The following is a 15636-nucleotide window of genomic DNA, read 5'->3' as shown; positions in this document are numbered from 1 at the left end:
TGGTTGGAGAGCGGGAGGGTCTGGCTCTGAAAGGCCTCCATTCTCCCAGGGTGACCTTCGGCAGGCGCCATGCCTGTCTGTGCCTCAGTTTCCTCATTTATCTCGTCGGGTTAGTGAGAGGGATTGCTCCCAGGCGGCCGTCAAGGCTGAGTGAGACTGCAGGGCCTGGCATGCGGTGGCTGTGAGAGGCCCCCTCGGGTATTGGCACGGGTTTCAGAAGTCCTGGGCGGGGGTCCCACTGAGGCTCCAGCTAAGTGCCCCCTCTGCGTTCCCTCTCCAGCCCTGCACTGCCCCTGCTCCCTTCGCCCCTGGGCAGCTCTCCCTGCTGCGAGGTAGCTGAGTGAGAGTGACACTTCTCAGATGTGCCCTGTGCGCCAGGCCCTGGGCCAGGGGCCTCGTGTGGGACACGCCCTTCAGCTCCCACAAGGGTCTCCGAGGGTGGGTGTGGTTGTTGCCCCCGTTCTAGAGACACGGAAACTGAGGCAGAGGGAGGCGAGCTCAGGCTCGGTTTCCAAATTGGGTTTTTCATTCATTCATCCAATAATTCACTCATCAGACTTTTAAAGATTTTATTTATTTATTTTTAGAGAGGGAAGGGAGGGAGAAAGAGAGAGAGAGAGAGAGAGAGAAACATCAGTGTGCGGTTGCTGGGGGCTGTGGCCTGCAACCCAGGCATGTGCCCTGACTGGGAATTGAACCTGCGATGCTTTGGTTCGCAGCCCGAGCTCAATCCAGGCTCTGAGCCCGCTAGCCCTGCAGCTACTGGCCTGGGGTCCCCCAGGAGAGATTTGGCTTCCTCTGGTCAGCTGGGTCAGCTAGTGCAGTGAAATACTATGGCTGGCCGCTCCCCCAGGCTGTCTGCCCTGCGTCTGAGCCCCTGTCCTGGCAGACTGAGTCCTGCCGCCTTTGGCCTTCACTTCTGTAGCTGGGAAATTCCCTCCCTGGCCCTTCCAGTGCCCAAGGGGTGTCTGGGATAGTCAAGGCCTCTGGCCTGGCTGTGTCTGGCGAGGGCCACTTGGACCTTCTCACTTTGGGAATTAGTTAAATGAGAGGCTGTCTGTCTGAACTTAGTTGAAGCTCATTGGTTTGGCTGCAAGCTTCTGCGTGATTTGGTTCCTGCTGACAAGACCTTCAGTTTAGCAACACATGCTTATTGAGCACCTACTATATGCCAGGCCCCTGGGATTTAGCAGGGAACACAGCCTTATGGAGCTGAGCCTCTCTTTGCCTGCTCTTTACCTCTCAAGGCCACACTGTGGTCTAAGGTGACTGCAGGAGCTCCAGCCATCACCTCTTTGTTCCACGCAGGAGAAGAGAAAGGAAGGGCCAGGGACAAAGGGGGTTTTACTGGAGTTCCCTACCAGTGATTTCTGCTTCTGTCTCCTTGACCACCTTTTGCTGCAAGGGAGGCTGGGATTGTGGCTGTCCGGATTGATGCGTTGCCGTCCACAGCAGTGAGGGTTCAGTGCTGCAGGATTGGGAAAGGGTGGTTTCCAGGCAACCAACTGCGTCTGCTACTTAAAAATCTCCATTTCTCTCTTGTGGTGTTTTATCACCCACTGCCCAATGTGCTTACTGCAAATACAATGAAATAACATTCTTCTCTGGGATGTGTTAATGATAATCACAAACATGTTTTGGGGGAACCTCAGTAAACAAAGAGACACACATCCCTGCCCTTTTGGAGCTTCCGTGCTGGGGGTGGTGGTGGGCTTTTCTCCAGCCCCACGCAGCCCCTCTAGTGCCCGTCCGCCTAACCCCTCCCTTCTTGTTCCATTCCAGGGCGACTGCCAGACGCGGGAGGAGGCAGTGGCGCTCGGCGTGGGCCTGTGCAACAACGGCTTCATGCACCACGGTAATCCGCCCCTTCCCCCTTCCCCCGCCCCCCAGCCTCCATCTGTCCTGGCACAGAAGGGCTGGCGTGGCCGCTGGTTCCTGGTGCCTGTCACAGAGCGGGGAAACTGAGGCCCAGGGGAAGCATATGGTGGGCTGGAGGCTGCCCAGCGTGCCCATGGGTGAGCCCAGGCTGGACACTGGGTCTAAGGCCTATAGACCAGGGGTGGGGGGTTGGGGCGGCTCTTCAATCCCCCCTTCCTCTCTCCCCTGCTCTGCACTGGTTAAGAGATCACTTCCAGTGTCCAGCGGGGACCGAGGTGGCTGGTGAAACTTGGCGGAAATAACAGACTGGATTCGAGGTCAAATCCATGGGCTGCCTGTGCTCTTTCTCCTGGACGGGCCGTGGCCTTGCAGGGTGGGCAGCGAGGCCCGGGCCTGGCCCACCGGCTTTATGGGGAGGAGAGGACAGGCTGGCTGTGAGCGTGAGGAAGGCAGGGCTGTTCCTGGCACAGTCGTGCCAGGATGCCCAGCCTCCCCCTTTGGAGGAGTCACTCCCCCTTGGGGCGGGGGAGCACGTGAGAGGGGCGGCGAGGTGCATGGTCCTGAGAGGATCCTCCTGGGGCGGGAAGCTGGGGAGAAAGGGTCCCACCGATACCCCTTTACATCAGGACAGATGTCTGTGTGCTGCGAGCCCGGCCCCCCCAAGCCCTCTCCACGTGTCGGCTGCATCCGGGTGAGGATCCTGGAGGCTGGTGCTCATAGCGTCCCTGTTTGCAGAGCAGAAAGTAGGAGCCCAGGCAGTTAAGAAACTTGCTCAGGGTCACGTGACAAGTAGTCAGGACATGGACCCCAGCAGGCCGGCTTCCCTGGCTGCACACTCAGCCCCCGAGCTCCGGGCCCTCCCTCGCTGGCCTCGGGGTGGCTCCTTTGGGAAGGACAGGTCGACTTGAGCCCCTCCAAGGAGCCCTTCTCCTGGTTCCAGCACACTCTCAGGGCCCGGGCACTCGCGTGGCTCTCGCCTGGGGCGCCCTTCCCTGCCTGCTCCACCCCTCACTCCTTCCGTGTTCCTGCTCAGTTCCTGCCTCTCCTGCCAGGCCTCCCCGACCACCCGGCCACCCGGCTGAAGGAGCTCCTCCCCTCCTCCACTTGGCGCCTGGGTCAGACTCGCTTTTCCCCGTGGGCCAGTGCTCTCCCGGTCAGGGTCAGGCCGATCCACACTTGCCGAGGGGGCGTCTCCTGCTGCAGGCACCTGCGGGCTCTGGGGACAGAGCAGTGAATGAGGCAGATGACAGTTCCCCCTCGGGAGCTCGCAGCTGTGTGTGTTGTGTGTGTCTGAGCGTGTGTGTGGGGGAGAGAGAACCAGACAACAGCGAAGTGAGGACATGTTCTGGAACTTTGCAAGCACGTGAGGAGGACTTGGGCTTTCACTCCCGTGAGGTGGGGGGAGTCCTGGGCTGGGTCGGAGCAGAGGAGGGGCATGCCCGACTGAGGTCTGTACAGGACCCCTCTGGTGTCCCGGGAGAGTGTCCGTGAGGGTGGGGGTGGCGGCAGGGGGGCCAGTGAGGAGGCGGCTGTGGTAGTCCCAGGGAGGGCCCCTGTGGCTCGGACCTGGGGGTGGTGCTCCGGGTGAGACTGGAAGGTCTTTCGGCCGCTCCCGCTCCCGGCTTCTGCTTTGTGCTGTAACTCGGAGACCAGCAGGCTCTGTGCGAAGGACCAGGCGGGGAGTAGTTTCCGTGCTTCAGGCCGCATGGTCCGTGTCACCGCTCAGCTCTGCCGCTGCAGCAAGAGAAAAGCTACAGGCCGCCTGTGGACACGTGGGCATGGCTGTGCGCCCGTAAAACTTCATGTGCGCACAGGCTGCAGCCAGGGTTTCCCTCCTGGGGTCAGCCGCTGGGTTCCTGGTCCCTTCAGCAGGGTGAGACCCAGGTCCCCTCAGCAGGGTGGTCCCCGGGTCCCTCCCCTGCCTGGTAGCGCCCAGGACTGCCTTAGCTCGCTCCCTATGAGCCCAGGCCGCTCCCCAGGCCTCAGTTTCCCCATCTTTCTGCTGGAGGCCTCGCTGCCCCCTCCCCTCTGAGCTCAGCAGGCCCGTGGCCCTGGGGTTGGCCTCACCCCCCCAGCTGAGCCGGGCAGGTTGGGCCCAGCGGGGGCAGCCTCGTCATTCCCGTTCATCGGCCCCGGCTCACCAACATCCCTCGTTCCCAGAAGCTGCTCTGCTCCCCGTGGGGCCTCTGATAGCTCTGTCCCTCCTGCCATCGGCTGGGCAGAACCTCTCATTTGTGGGTGAGAGTAATTAGGGGTCCACCCAGCCGCCGTTCCGGGAAGGCTGCTGGCTGAGGACGTTCGTGGGTGGGGGGTGACTCCCAGGCGGTACCAACACTCTGAGGGCCCCCCCAGGGAGAGAAATTGCAGGGCGCGGCCACTGCTCCCTTATTTGCTGCCACGAACTCAAAAACAGGCTAAAATTGGAAAGGGCCAAATCCTAGGTTTGTGGCCGCTGCAAAATGCAGGTTAGGGAGCAGAGTGGAGGGTGGGGCGGGGCCTGCGTGGCGCCTCGGGGCTTCTGACCTGAGCTCACGGGCCCCGGGGTGTCCTCAGGGAGGCCCCCTGAGGGGCTGGTGGTCTGGCCCTCTCACTGTGGGCACACACAGGGAAACTGAGGCTCACCACTTGATCCTCACAGCCACCTGATTCTCACAGCCACGTTGGTGCTGTTACTATCCCCGTAGAAGAGGAAGCTGAGGCTCAGCGAGGCTACAAGGGCGTGAAGTGGGGAAGGGGCTGCCCCTGGGTCTGTGCCCGTCTTGCAAAGCCCGGCCTGGGGCCCTGCAGGGAGATGGCAGTGGCGGGACCTCACCTCGCTGAGTGGCCGGGCTCTGGGATGCCAGCTGTCCTCCAGACGTTCCGCACAGCATCCTGCTGCTGCTTACCCCATGTTTACAGTGGGGGCGGAGCCAGCCGGCCCCCTGGGGCCTGGCACCCCAGCCCTGGGGAGAGCCGTAATTTGTGTGTCTGCTTGCTCAAGAGGTAAGCGGGGTGGCGGCCGGAGAGGGTCGCTCACAAACAGCCAGATGTCCCAGCAAGGGAGGAAGGAAGGACAGAAGGACGAGCGGAGCGCCGCCCGCTGCTTCTCTTTGGTCACCAAGTCAGCAGACAGTGTCTGTCTGCAGGGGCAGCGGGGATGTTCTGTGAAGCGGAGACAACCGGTTTTCCTGCTCTCAGGCCTCCCCCCACCCCCCCAGCTGCCTTCCCCAGCCTGAGCTGTGACTGCCCCTCCTCATGTAACCCATCCAGCCTCCGCCCAGCAGGCCGGGCTGGGCAGCACGGTAGAAAGGAGGCGCTCTGTGACCTCGCTCGGTTTATCGGGCTTCCCCGGCCCGAGTCTCCCCTTCTGCCAGAGGGGCGCAGCACGTCCTCGTCTGAGGAGTGCAGGCACCTGAGCCCGTGTGCCCGGTGAGCCTGGCTCTGTAGGTGCCTGGTGACATTGTAGTCCACAGGGACCAGGTCACGTACTGGTCGTTACTGGTTATTTTTATTCCTTTTCCTGGCTGGTCCTAGAACAGAGGTCAGAAAACCTTTTCCCCGGCCCTGGCTCAGTTGGTTGGGTGTCGTCCCACAAAGCAAAAGGTCACTGGTTCGATTCCCAGTCAGGGCACATGCCTAGGTTGTGGGTTCAGTCCCCTGTCAGGGTGTGTGCAAAAAAAGGCAACCCACCGATGTTTCTTTCCCTCTCTCCCTCCCTTCCCCTCTCTCTAAAAAAAAAAAATTAATGGGAAAATATTTTAAAGAAAAGGAAGAAAACTTTTTATCTTAAGGCCCAGATAATAAATATGTTCAGCTTTGCGGGCCGTGCGGTCTCTTGCAGTGATTCAGCTCTGCCACGGTGGCACCACACAGCCCCAGGCGACACGTGAATAAGTGGGTGTGGCTGTGTCCCAGGAAAACTTTCTTTATAAAAAGAGGTGGGGAGTGGGCAGTCTCGGGTCCTCGGTGTCCCCTCCTGGTCTCCCGGTCATCAGTGAAGTCGGGCTCCTTTTCGCATACGTGCCCTCTGTCTGGGTTTGCCCATCTGTCTGTTGCCCGTTCATGGCCTTCGCCCATTTATTTACGAACTTCCCAACCTTTTCTGGCTGGTTTGTTGGAGTTCCTTATGTATTCTAGATGGGTATTCCTTGCTGGTTTTAGACATTACAGTTTTTTAATCCGCTGTCTGCCTCTGGCTTTCTTATCGCATGGAAGTTATAGTGCTTTGTTTTGGGGCGGGGGGTGTCTTGTACCCGAACTCCTTTCCCTCTCCAGGACAAAGCCACACCCACATTTTGTCTGGGGAGCTCTGGTTTTCCTGTTCACATTTAGGTCTTCAGCCCACCAGGAGTTGTATATGGTGTGAGGTAGGGGTCCAGGTTTACTGCTTTCCCCTAAATGGGTTCCCGGCACCATCTGGAATGTTCCACGTGATCACCATCCATCGTGCACTAAGTCCTCGTGAACACACGGTCCTCTTAAGTGATTTGTCTTCTCTTCCACCGGTTCTCTGTCTGTGTCTGCTGCACCTCCGCACTGGCTTTGTTCCTGTGGCTTTGAAATACGTCTCTATAGCAGGTGGGACCAGGTCGGGGTTTTGGAGAGAGGTCAGAAAGCCAGTCGTCGAGGTGCAATATCCTAATATGTTAGTCTTGGCGCCTGACTCCATTTAATGCAGCACGGCGCCGGCCAAACCAAACTCGTCCGGGGCTGGTTCCGGCCGGCGGCGGCCACTTGGCAGGCGCTGCTGAGCCCGCCCCCTGTGAACCCGACCCCGTGCGTGTGTGTCTGTGGGTTTGCAGTGCTGGAGAAGAGCGAGTTCAAGGATGAGTCGCAGTACTTCCGCTTCCATGCCGACGAGGAGATGGAGGGCACGAGCAGCAAGAACAAACAGCTGCGCAACGACTTCAAGCTGGTGGAGAACATTCTGGCCAAGCGCCTGCTGGTAGGAGCAGAGCTGGGCTGCCGCACCTTCCTCCCCAGACCCGCCCGAGGGCCCAGCGGCGGGGACACCTTCAGAGAGGGGCTCAGCTAGGAGCACCCCATGTCGGGGTGACCCTAGGGGGTGGCTGGCCAAGCTGCCTGTCTTCTGCGTTCCGCCTCCCCTGGCCCACCGCACCGGCCAGCCTGGCGTTGTGCAGAGCGGATGGCTCCCCAGGGTGACTCATCCTGCAGGCCAGGGCCACAGGCCTTCTGGGCCGCCGCCCTCTCCGTCCAGTGGCTGTAAATAGCCTCACAGTTAAAGTGGCACATTTACCGGGCTATTCAGATGGCTCGGCAGCCTGGCCCACCAAATCCCGTTTCGACAGCAGCCTCCGTCTCCGTGCCCGGCCCACAGGGGACCGTCAGGGCAGCTACGAGAGCTTGGGTCTCCTGCCGCAGCCGGAGCGGTGGCCCAAGTCCGAACGCCGTGAGGACGGCTCCACTGACTGCTCTCCCGCAGCACCTCTGGGTGCCGCTGTCCTCTCGATTCCCTCTTCTCCCACTCAGCAGCCCGCCCAGGCTTCCCGCCACGCTTAGGGAGAAACCCAGTGTCTTGTGGTCCGAGAGACCCTTCCTGCTCCTCCAGCCTCATCTGCTGTCCTCTCCCTTTCCTCAGTCCACCCCAGCCTCTCTGATCTGCATTCTTGTCCCCCAGTACGCCCCTCGGGGCCCGCCACAGGGCCTTTGCACATGCCGTGCCCACTGCCCGGGGCACTTTCTTCACTCTTTAGAAAGTCCTGCTCCTCACTGCATTCAGGTCTTGGCTCACACATCACCTCTGCCCCCTGCCACACCATGTTCTGCCCCTTTAAGTGCCTGATTTTAATTCAAACGTCATACACCCACTGCGCCACTTTCTGTGTTTGTTGTCCGTCTCCTTTACCAGACAGCTGCATCAGGGCGGGGACCGTCTGTCTCGTGCAGCACTGCTCCCAGCGCCCAGTCAAGTGCCTGACCCATGTCATAGGCAGCAAGGAGCTCAGCAGATGCTTGTTGACCGTGTAAACACATTTTCCTGGGTCCCCCACCTGCCTGCCACTCTGCAGGGGGGAGGGGCTGCCTGCTTCTTGCCCCGAAGTTCTTGGTGGCTAGACACCTGGATCTAGCTTATTCATTAAGCAAGCACCGACGGCTTGCCAGCAGACAGAGAGGTGGGGAATACCCAGGGGCACTGTCCTCAGGGTGGGAGGGAAGGGGAGCCAGGCGACGAGAAGTGAATCAGTGTGTGCTCGGCACCAGGCCGAGGTGAGAACCGGGTGGTGTGTCTTCACAGATAGGTGTTGAGCAGTTACTGTGTACTGGGTGCTGTCTTCTTATTCCCTCCTCCCACGCCCGCCCACCCCGCACCCCACACCCCTACCCCTGCAGCTGTGGGGTCTGAGGAGCCAGCAGAGTCACTGACCCGTGGGGCCCAGGGCAGGGCTGGCTCCCCGCCCCTGCGCAGCCCCCCACCCCTCCCACCTCAGTGGCTCTCTCCTGCTCTGGGCCCACAGATCCTGCCCCAGGAGGAAGACTATGGCTTCGACATCGAGGAGAAGAACAAGGCCGTGGTGGTGAAGTCGGTCCAGAGGGGCTCGCTGGCCGAGGTGAGGCCTCTCGGAGCGGCCGCCCTGGCAGGGGCTGAGTGTGGGTCGCAGAGAGGGGTGTCTCTCCATCTTTCTTGAGGCAGACAGCCGTTCCTGGGATGTCCCTCTTCGCTTGGTGCCTGTGTGGGGAAACCGAGTCTAGGGCTGTCTCGTCTGCATTCTTGGGGGAGCTGGGACAGGGCCCCTCTGCTCAGGGCTGTCTGCCCAGTGTGTGCCGCTGGCCCCCCCTGCTGGCCCCTGGGAGAGGTGCAACTAAAGGTGCAACTAAAAGTTTCTGAATCAGCTGTGATGAGGAGAAACTAATTCTTGATGGCCTGAATGAGACAAGTTTGCTGCTGTGTCATGGACGAAGGTCTGGTGGAGGAAGGAGAGTGAGAGTGTGGCAGGCCACGTGTTCTCTCAGCTGCCCCCTGGGGTTGCCCAGGCGGCCACGTGCCTCCCTGTAGTGGCTGCGAATGCTTTTGGCTGCGAGTAGCCACATGCTCACCCCACCGAGGCTGGAGCCAGAGGGCTTCGTTTGTCTAACGATCTAAGTGGTTCAAAGGAGTTGGTTGTGAGTCTTTGTTCAGAGTCAACATCTCTTCCACTTGGCTGGCCACGCCCTCACGGTCACAGAGTGGCTGCCTTAGTCCCATACCTCCTGTCCTCACGTGGCCAGGCAGGAAGCAGGGGCAGGCCGGGGCAGTCTGTCCTCTTAGCGCCTGCAGCAGCACGTCTTCATAGCTCATTGGCCAGCACCGGGTCTCACCAGCCTGCACGGGGGTTCGGGGTTGCCCTGGGGGTCACTCTGGCCATGCTCGGTCCCGGGGGGCCGGTGCTGTGCTGCTTGAATGCGTTCAAGGCTCCTTAGCGAGGAGGAGAGGAGACTGGTAACCGGGTGTGCGTGTCTCCTCCGCCAAGATGGCTGGCCTGCAGGTGGGGAGGAAGATCTACTCCATCAACGAGGATCTGGTGTTCCTGCGGCCCCTCACAGAGGTGGAGTCCATCCTCAACCAGTCTTTCTGCTCCCGCCGCCCACTGCGCCTCCTGGTGGCCACCAAGGCCAAAGAGTGAGTGTCCCCAGGGGCCAAAGGTCCCACCTCCCACCGACCTTCCCCTCGGGTGGAGGCACCCTGACTGCTGGGGTACGGGCCAGGGTGGGGACCCGGACTGTCCTGGTGCCCTGAGGGTGGGGCGCATTCGGCAGGCACTTGCCGTGCAGCTGCTACCTTTAGTCATTTGGCAGGTGGTTATGGAGCGCCCGCGGTGTGGTCAGTGGTGTTTGAGGCCCTGGGCGGATACGTTTCTACACTCCGTCGATCTCAGTTGGGTTGGAGGTTAGAGCAGGAGACAGACGCTGAAACAAAACGTGGGGAAGCAAGGGGCACGCTGAACCGGCAGTAGGAAGTGCGGAGGGGTGGTGGTTGGGGCCACCGAGACCTGAAGGAGGTAGGGAGGGGAGTCGGGGAGCCTGTGCGGGGAGAGAGGGCTCCAGGCAGAGGAAACAGCCAGTGCAAAGGCCCGGATGGAACCGTGGCTGTGTGCGTGAGGAGGGGTGAGGAAGCTGGCGGGCTGGAGCAGAGTGAGCGGGAGTTGTACAGTGAGGCCAGCCACACAACCAGGGCCTGGTCCCGTGGGATGCTGTGCCTGCAGCAGGACCATGGGGCCCGATGAAGATTCTGAGTGGAGGTGAGGCGTGATCGGGTGTGGGTTCTGCAGATCGCCTGTGGCTGCCAGTGAAGACTGGATCGTGGGGGGCAGAGGCGGCAGCAGGGGCGTGGCGAGGAGGCTGCTGGACCGGCCTGCGTGGCTGCAGGGGTGGCGAGGAGTGGTTGGATACCAGATATAGGTACAGGGGGAAGCGTTTTCTATTTTAAAAATCGTGCATTTGGTTTCCACTTCTCCCTTCTATTTAAGGCAAATGCTTCACAGTTTTCTGTTGACGGGAGTGATGGAAAGTTTTAAATAAGATTATTTCAATAAAAAGACAAGTCAGTTTAGGGAAAGTGATTGATGGGTTGGTTGGCATGTGGAAGTGGCAGAAATCACCAAGGTGGAACGTGCCTGTCTTAAGTTCTGGAGACACCTGGGGCTTGAGAACAGGCTCCCCAGGTGGCTTTATCTGGCGGGGGGCAGCAGGGACGATCCTGAAGGCCACTGTGGGGGACACACCCTTGACGGGGATGCAGACAGCTGCACCGAAGCCCCTGGGTTAATGACCCCACCGCACGATCCCGGGCAGGTGCCACTTGCTTAGCTCTGGTGTTCCACCCGCAGAATGGCGGAGACCTGGGCTTTCGGACCGTGGTCTCCAGGGAACACGTGTGGGCATTTTTGTGGCCTTGGCACCGAGATGTGCAGGTCACTTCTCACCCTCTGTCCGTGATTGTTGAGTAACACGTTCACTGGCTGAGGCGCTGGGCTGGCCCCCAAGAGGCCTCCTCCCACCAGGAGGGTGCCGGAGAAGGTGGAGGGCGATGTGGAATTCTGTGCGTGGACTTGGGCTTCGTGGGCCGGCTGGTGGTTCTGATTGACCCTCGATCCCTGTGGCGTGGGCTTTGCTTAGGCTACCTGAGGTTTCTCTGTATATTTGGGGGCTGGTGAGCCTGGCCCTGCCGTTATTCTTGGGCTGGATTTCCCCAAAGTCTGGGAGGCAGGGGCTCCCCAGGGTGGTCCCCTGGGCTATTGGCGGCGGGGTGGGGGGGGGGTGATGTGGCTTTTCCTTATGGCTGCTTCTGCCTGGCGCAGGATCATCAAAGTCCCCGACCACCCTGAGGCTTTGTGCTTCCAGATCCGTGGAGCTGCCCCGCCGTACGTCTACGCTGTGGGGCGAGGTGAGTGGAGCCTGGCAGACAGGGGGCGCTCTGGGAAGTGGGTCTGCGTGTGCCATAGGAACCCAGAGCCGCCCACACCACCACCACCAGGCCTGCACCTCACAGTGCACCACCATTACCACTTTCTTTGCTTGAAGCCAAGGCGTGCAAATGCAAATGCCCACAAGGGTGAGGCAGTTACAAATGCGGCACCGAGAGAAAGACAATAGGGAGTGGTGGGGACTGTGGCAAGGTGGAAAATACACATGCGCTCTAAATGGGGCCGTCTTCCTCAGCTCAAGCTCCTTATTGCCAGGCGGGAGTGTGGGCCCACTCTTGCCAGATTTCATTTTTAAAGAGAAGCTGCATGGGAATTTGGGGCACACCTCTATGGCCAGAGGTAAACCAGACCAGTCTGAGATCCTAGGTTCCCAGACCTTTTTGCATCTGTGGGCCCCCGTTTTAAAGTTTAAACATTAACTGTCCACTTTTGTAGTCGTATTTGTCTTTTTTCATATGTATTAATTAGGAAAATGCGTATCAGGATAGAAATCTGAGAATCTGTTACTATTTTAAAGTGTGTTTCTATTTTATATATCCTTAAAGCAGGGGCTCCCAGTGGGGGCCAGTTTCACTCTCCTGGGGACAGCTGGCAATGTCTGGAGACATGTTTAGTTGCCACAGCGTCAGGGGGATGGGCACTTCATGGGTAGGGAGCAGGGATGCTGCCGACGCCCTGTAGTATGCAGGACAGCCCGCAACGTCAGCAGCGCTGAGGCGAGGAGCCTTGCCTTACGGCGTCTCCAGGGAAGAGTAGGTGTTTGTAGGTGGACCAGGCAAAAACAGTAAAACAGCTGCCGTCTCTTGAGCATGTTCTAAGAGCTGGGTGGGGCTGAACGCTTTAGCTCACCGAGTCTCTCACAAACCCTATGGGTGGACCTTGTTAGTGTCTTCATGTTACAGACGAAGAAACTCAGGCCCAGAGAGGTTAAGGACCTTAACCAAAGGTCACACGGTTGGGTAGCGGCAGAGCCAGGGGTGGAAGTCAAGCTGTGTGACCGTGGGCTAGCTGCTGCGTCTCTGAGCCTCAGTGTGTTTGTCTGCACAGTGAGAGTGCCAGCCCGTGCCCTGCCCGGGAGGGGCTCCAGGGTGGGAGGGCTGGAGGCGGAGTGTGCGGGTGGGGGACAGTGTTCATCTGGACACTCGCCCTTGACTGCGGCCCAGGCCCCCTTTGCCTGGCGCTCAGCCTCAAGCACTCCTGTCTCCCTTAGGCTCAGAGGCCGCGGCCGCAGGGCTCTGTGCTGGCCAGTGTATCTTGAAGGTCAATGGCAACAATGTGATGAACGCCGATGCCCCGGAAGTCCTGGAGCACTTCCAGGCATTCCGGAACCGCCGAGAAGAGACCCTGGTAAGCCACCCGGCAGCCAAGGCGGTCGGGGAGCCCTGCTCTGTGGGTGGGGGCAGGAGCTAAGGAGTACCCTCCCTTCTCTGGAAAAGGCCTGAGGCATCATGCCTTTCTGGGTCGGGCGGGGCTGCCCACCTGGTGGGACGGAGCTGGGCTTGGGCCCTGTGCCCCTCAGCCTCCCTAAACTGGAGGAGCTGGGCCATGATACCTCACGGCCTCAGTTTTCACAGCTGCGAAATGGGCGCGACACTACAGAGGCACATCGGGCCAATGTTCGTGTTGGTGGTAGAAGTCAGTGTTACACTCGGATTGGGGCTGGGGTTCTGTGGAGGGTGATGCTCATTTATCGGTTCATCCAGTGTTCATCAAGCAGCTGCTCTGTGCCTGACATGTTTCTAGGCCCCGGGGCCCCAGGCGAGACTTCCATTGTCAAAGCCCCCCCTCTGCAGCTTCTGTGTGGAGTTTAGACTGCAGGGGGTGAGGGTCGAGTGTGACTGGGGGTCCCTCGGGAAGGTTCTCGAGTGAAGTCTTAGGGGCCTCCCCTAAGGCAGTGTCACCACCAGGCCGAAAGCCTGAGCTTTGGAGTCGGGGAACCAACCGTTTTCGCCTTCGTCCCTGGGCACCCAGAGTCATGGCCCACCCCCTCACTCCGCCCCCACCCCCCACAGGGCCTGTACCAGTGGGTCTACCACACCCACGAGGATGCCCAGGAGGCCCGAGCCAGCCAGGAGGCCCCTGGCGAGGACCCCGGCGGCGAGGGGGCCCGGGAGGAAGACCAGTCCGACTCAGGTAACAGGACGGGCGGGCAGTGTGACAGCGACTCCCGCGGGGCCTGGGTCCTCGTCTGTGTCTGCTCCCTTCCCTGATCCCTCCCCGTCCATCTGGCCGCCAGCAGCTCTGTAGCAGGTTCCTGCGGCTGCTGCAACGGAGCCCCGCAAACCCGGCGGCTGAAACGGCACCCGTGTCTGTCACAGCCCTGCAGGTCGCAAGTCCGGAAGGAGTCTCCCTGGGCTGGGCGCAAGGTGGCAGCAGGCCCGAGTTCCTTTCTGCGGCCCATGCGTGTGCCTGTTGCAGCTTCCAGAAGCTGTCTGCGCTCCTGGGCTCGCAGCCCTCTTCCTCTTCCTCCTCCGTCTGCAGAGCCCGCAGCGTCGGCCCGAGTCCTTCTCACCTGCTGTCTCCCTAATTCCGCCTCTTCTGCCTCCGTCTTCCCCATTTACGGACCCTTGTGATTGCGTCCAGTTCCCCTGGGTCAGCGGGATCAACCCGTTGCAGAGTCACCTGATTAGAACCTTAGTTCCATCAGCAGCTGCAATTTCCTCTTGCCTTGTAACAGCGTCCTTGCAGAGTCCGGGGATGAAGCTGGGGGCGTCTTTCTGGGGCCTTTATTCTGCCCATCTCAAGCTCCTCCCACATTTCTCTCTCCAGCGCAGCCTCAGCCCTGACCTCCAGACCCGTCTTTCTATCTACCCCCCTCCCCGCCCCCAGTGTCTGACAGGCTGCACAGACTTTGCGTGGCCAGAATTGAACACCTGACCTTCCCCTGAAACCCGCTCTGCCCCTGAGGGCCCCATCGCCATCCTTCCAGATTCTCAGGCCCCTGACCTCAGAGTCTCCCTCAGCCGCTCTCTTTCTCCTACACCCCTCTGCCTTCTTGTTGCCTCTGCCTTTCTCATGCATCCGGGGTCAGACGCTTCCCACCACCTCCATTGCTGCCCGGTCCAAGCCCCCATCATTTCCACCAGGAGTGCTGCGGTGGCCTGCTCACTGTCCTCCCTGCTCCACCTTCCCTGTCCTCCTCTGGGCTAGTCTCGGAAAAGAGAAGAAAACCTTCCAATGACTCTCACCCTCCTCAGGACAGAGACCGAGTCCTCAGCGTGGTCTTCAGCCCAGCCAGGCCCTCCAGCCTCACCTCTCATCCCTTTCCACTTGCCCTCTCCGCTTCACCCACCCAGCACCCAAGTGTGCTCCTGCCCCAGGCCCTTTGCACTTGCAGTGCCCTGTGTCCGGAATGCTCTCCTTTAGAGAATTTCTTATCTCACTCATCTCCCTTCTTGAATGTCACCTCCCCAGAGGCCGTCCCTGAGTGCCCTTCTGTCCCCGTGTCTCCTTATTCTGTTTTTCTTCACTGCATGTATTATTAACATATGTCATGCCTTGCCTTCTTTGTGTCCTAGATATGTTACTTTCTAACTGTGTGGTTTCTGAGGAGTCCGCCTCTCTTGGGTCCATGTGAATTGGGTCTGAATCTGGGCTACCTAAAAGCATTGACTCAGAAAACTAAAAAATCTGAGTAGGGTCACACAAGCTTCAGGTCTGGCTTGATCCAGTGCTTTAATAGAGTCTCCTGAAGAGTCTCTTTCTCTTCAGCTTTCAGCTCTGCCCCCTCTGTGTTGGGTTTCCTTTCACATGCTGTTTTCTCCATGTGGTGGTTCTGGCAGCTTGGAATCCGGTTGAAAAGAGAATGTCCCCTTCTTCGTAGATCCAACAAAAATCCCAGAGTTGACTCTCATTGGCCCAGCTTGGGTCACATGCTCATTTCTGAACCAGTCACTGTGAATAGGGGAAATCGAGTATGCTGATAGGCCAGGCCTATCAGCTGGCTGGCTAATAGCTGGCCTACAGTCTAACAGCTGGCTGGCAGAACCGAACAGGGCTGTAGCACAGACTTCGGTTTCCTCGTCCGGGCAGCAGGAGCTGTCCTCGGTGCTGGGCCAGCGGGCGGGCTGGCTGCGGGGTGGAGCCCCCTGCTCAGGGTTGCCTATCCTTTTGGCTTTCAGCCTTCCCCTTGCTGTCCCTGGGTCCCCAGCTGAGCCTGCAGGAGGACAGCCCTGTGGTCAGCCTGACTGTGGACAACGTGCACCTGGAGCACGGCGTGGTGTATGAGTACGCGAGCACAGCCGGCGTCAAGTGTCACGTGCTGGAGAAGATCGTGGAGCCCCGCGGCTGCTTCGGCCTCACTGCCAAGGTCTTGCTGGGCCCTGCCCTGTCCTGGGTGCTGGGTGGGGGTGGAGCA

At 59.8% G+C, this 15636-nt stretch overlaps 1 protein-coding gene across 2 annotated transcripts in view; it reads left to right on the top strand.

The window, feature by feature from the left end:
• The window catches only part of PREX1 (phosphatidylinositol-3,4,5-trisphosphate dependent Rac exchange factor 1), a 171442-nt gene that overhangs the window by 134373 nt on the left and 21433 nt on the right, over window positions 1-15636 (top strand). For both annotated transcript variants that reach the window (XM_036009946.1, XM_028523978.2), the window contains exons 15-22: window positions 1783-1855; window positions 6660-6802; window positions 8334-8426; window positions 9327-9475; window positions 11154-11239; window positions 12490-12626; window positions 13292-13412; window positions 15401-15588. In XM_036009946.1, coding sequence (XP_035865839.1) covers window positions 1783-1855; window positions 6660-6802; window positions 8334-8426; window positions 9327-9475; window positions 11154-11239; window positions 12490-12626; window positions 13292-13412; window positions 15401-15588 — 990 coding nt within the window. The remainder of the gene's footprint in view (window positions 1-1782; window positions 1856-6659; window positions 6803-8333; window positions 8427-9326; window positions 9476-11153; window positions 11240-12489; window positions 12627-13291; window positions 13413-15400; window positions 15589-15636) is intronic.

Source organism: Phyllostomus discolor, chromosome 9 (genome assembly GCF_004126475.2).
Source record: "Phyllostomus discolor isolate MPI-MPIP mPhyDis1 chromosome 9, mPhyDis1.pri.v3, whole genome shotgun sequence".
Taxonomy (NCBI): Eukaryota; Metazoa; Chordata; class Mammalia; order Chiroptera; family Phyllostomidae; genus Phyllostomus; species Phyllostomus discolor.
Note: the sequence above shows the minus strand (reverse complement) of the source record. Positions and strands in the feature narration are given on the sequence as shown.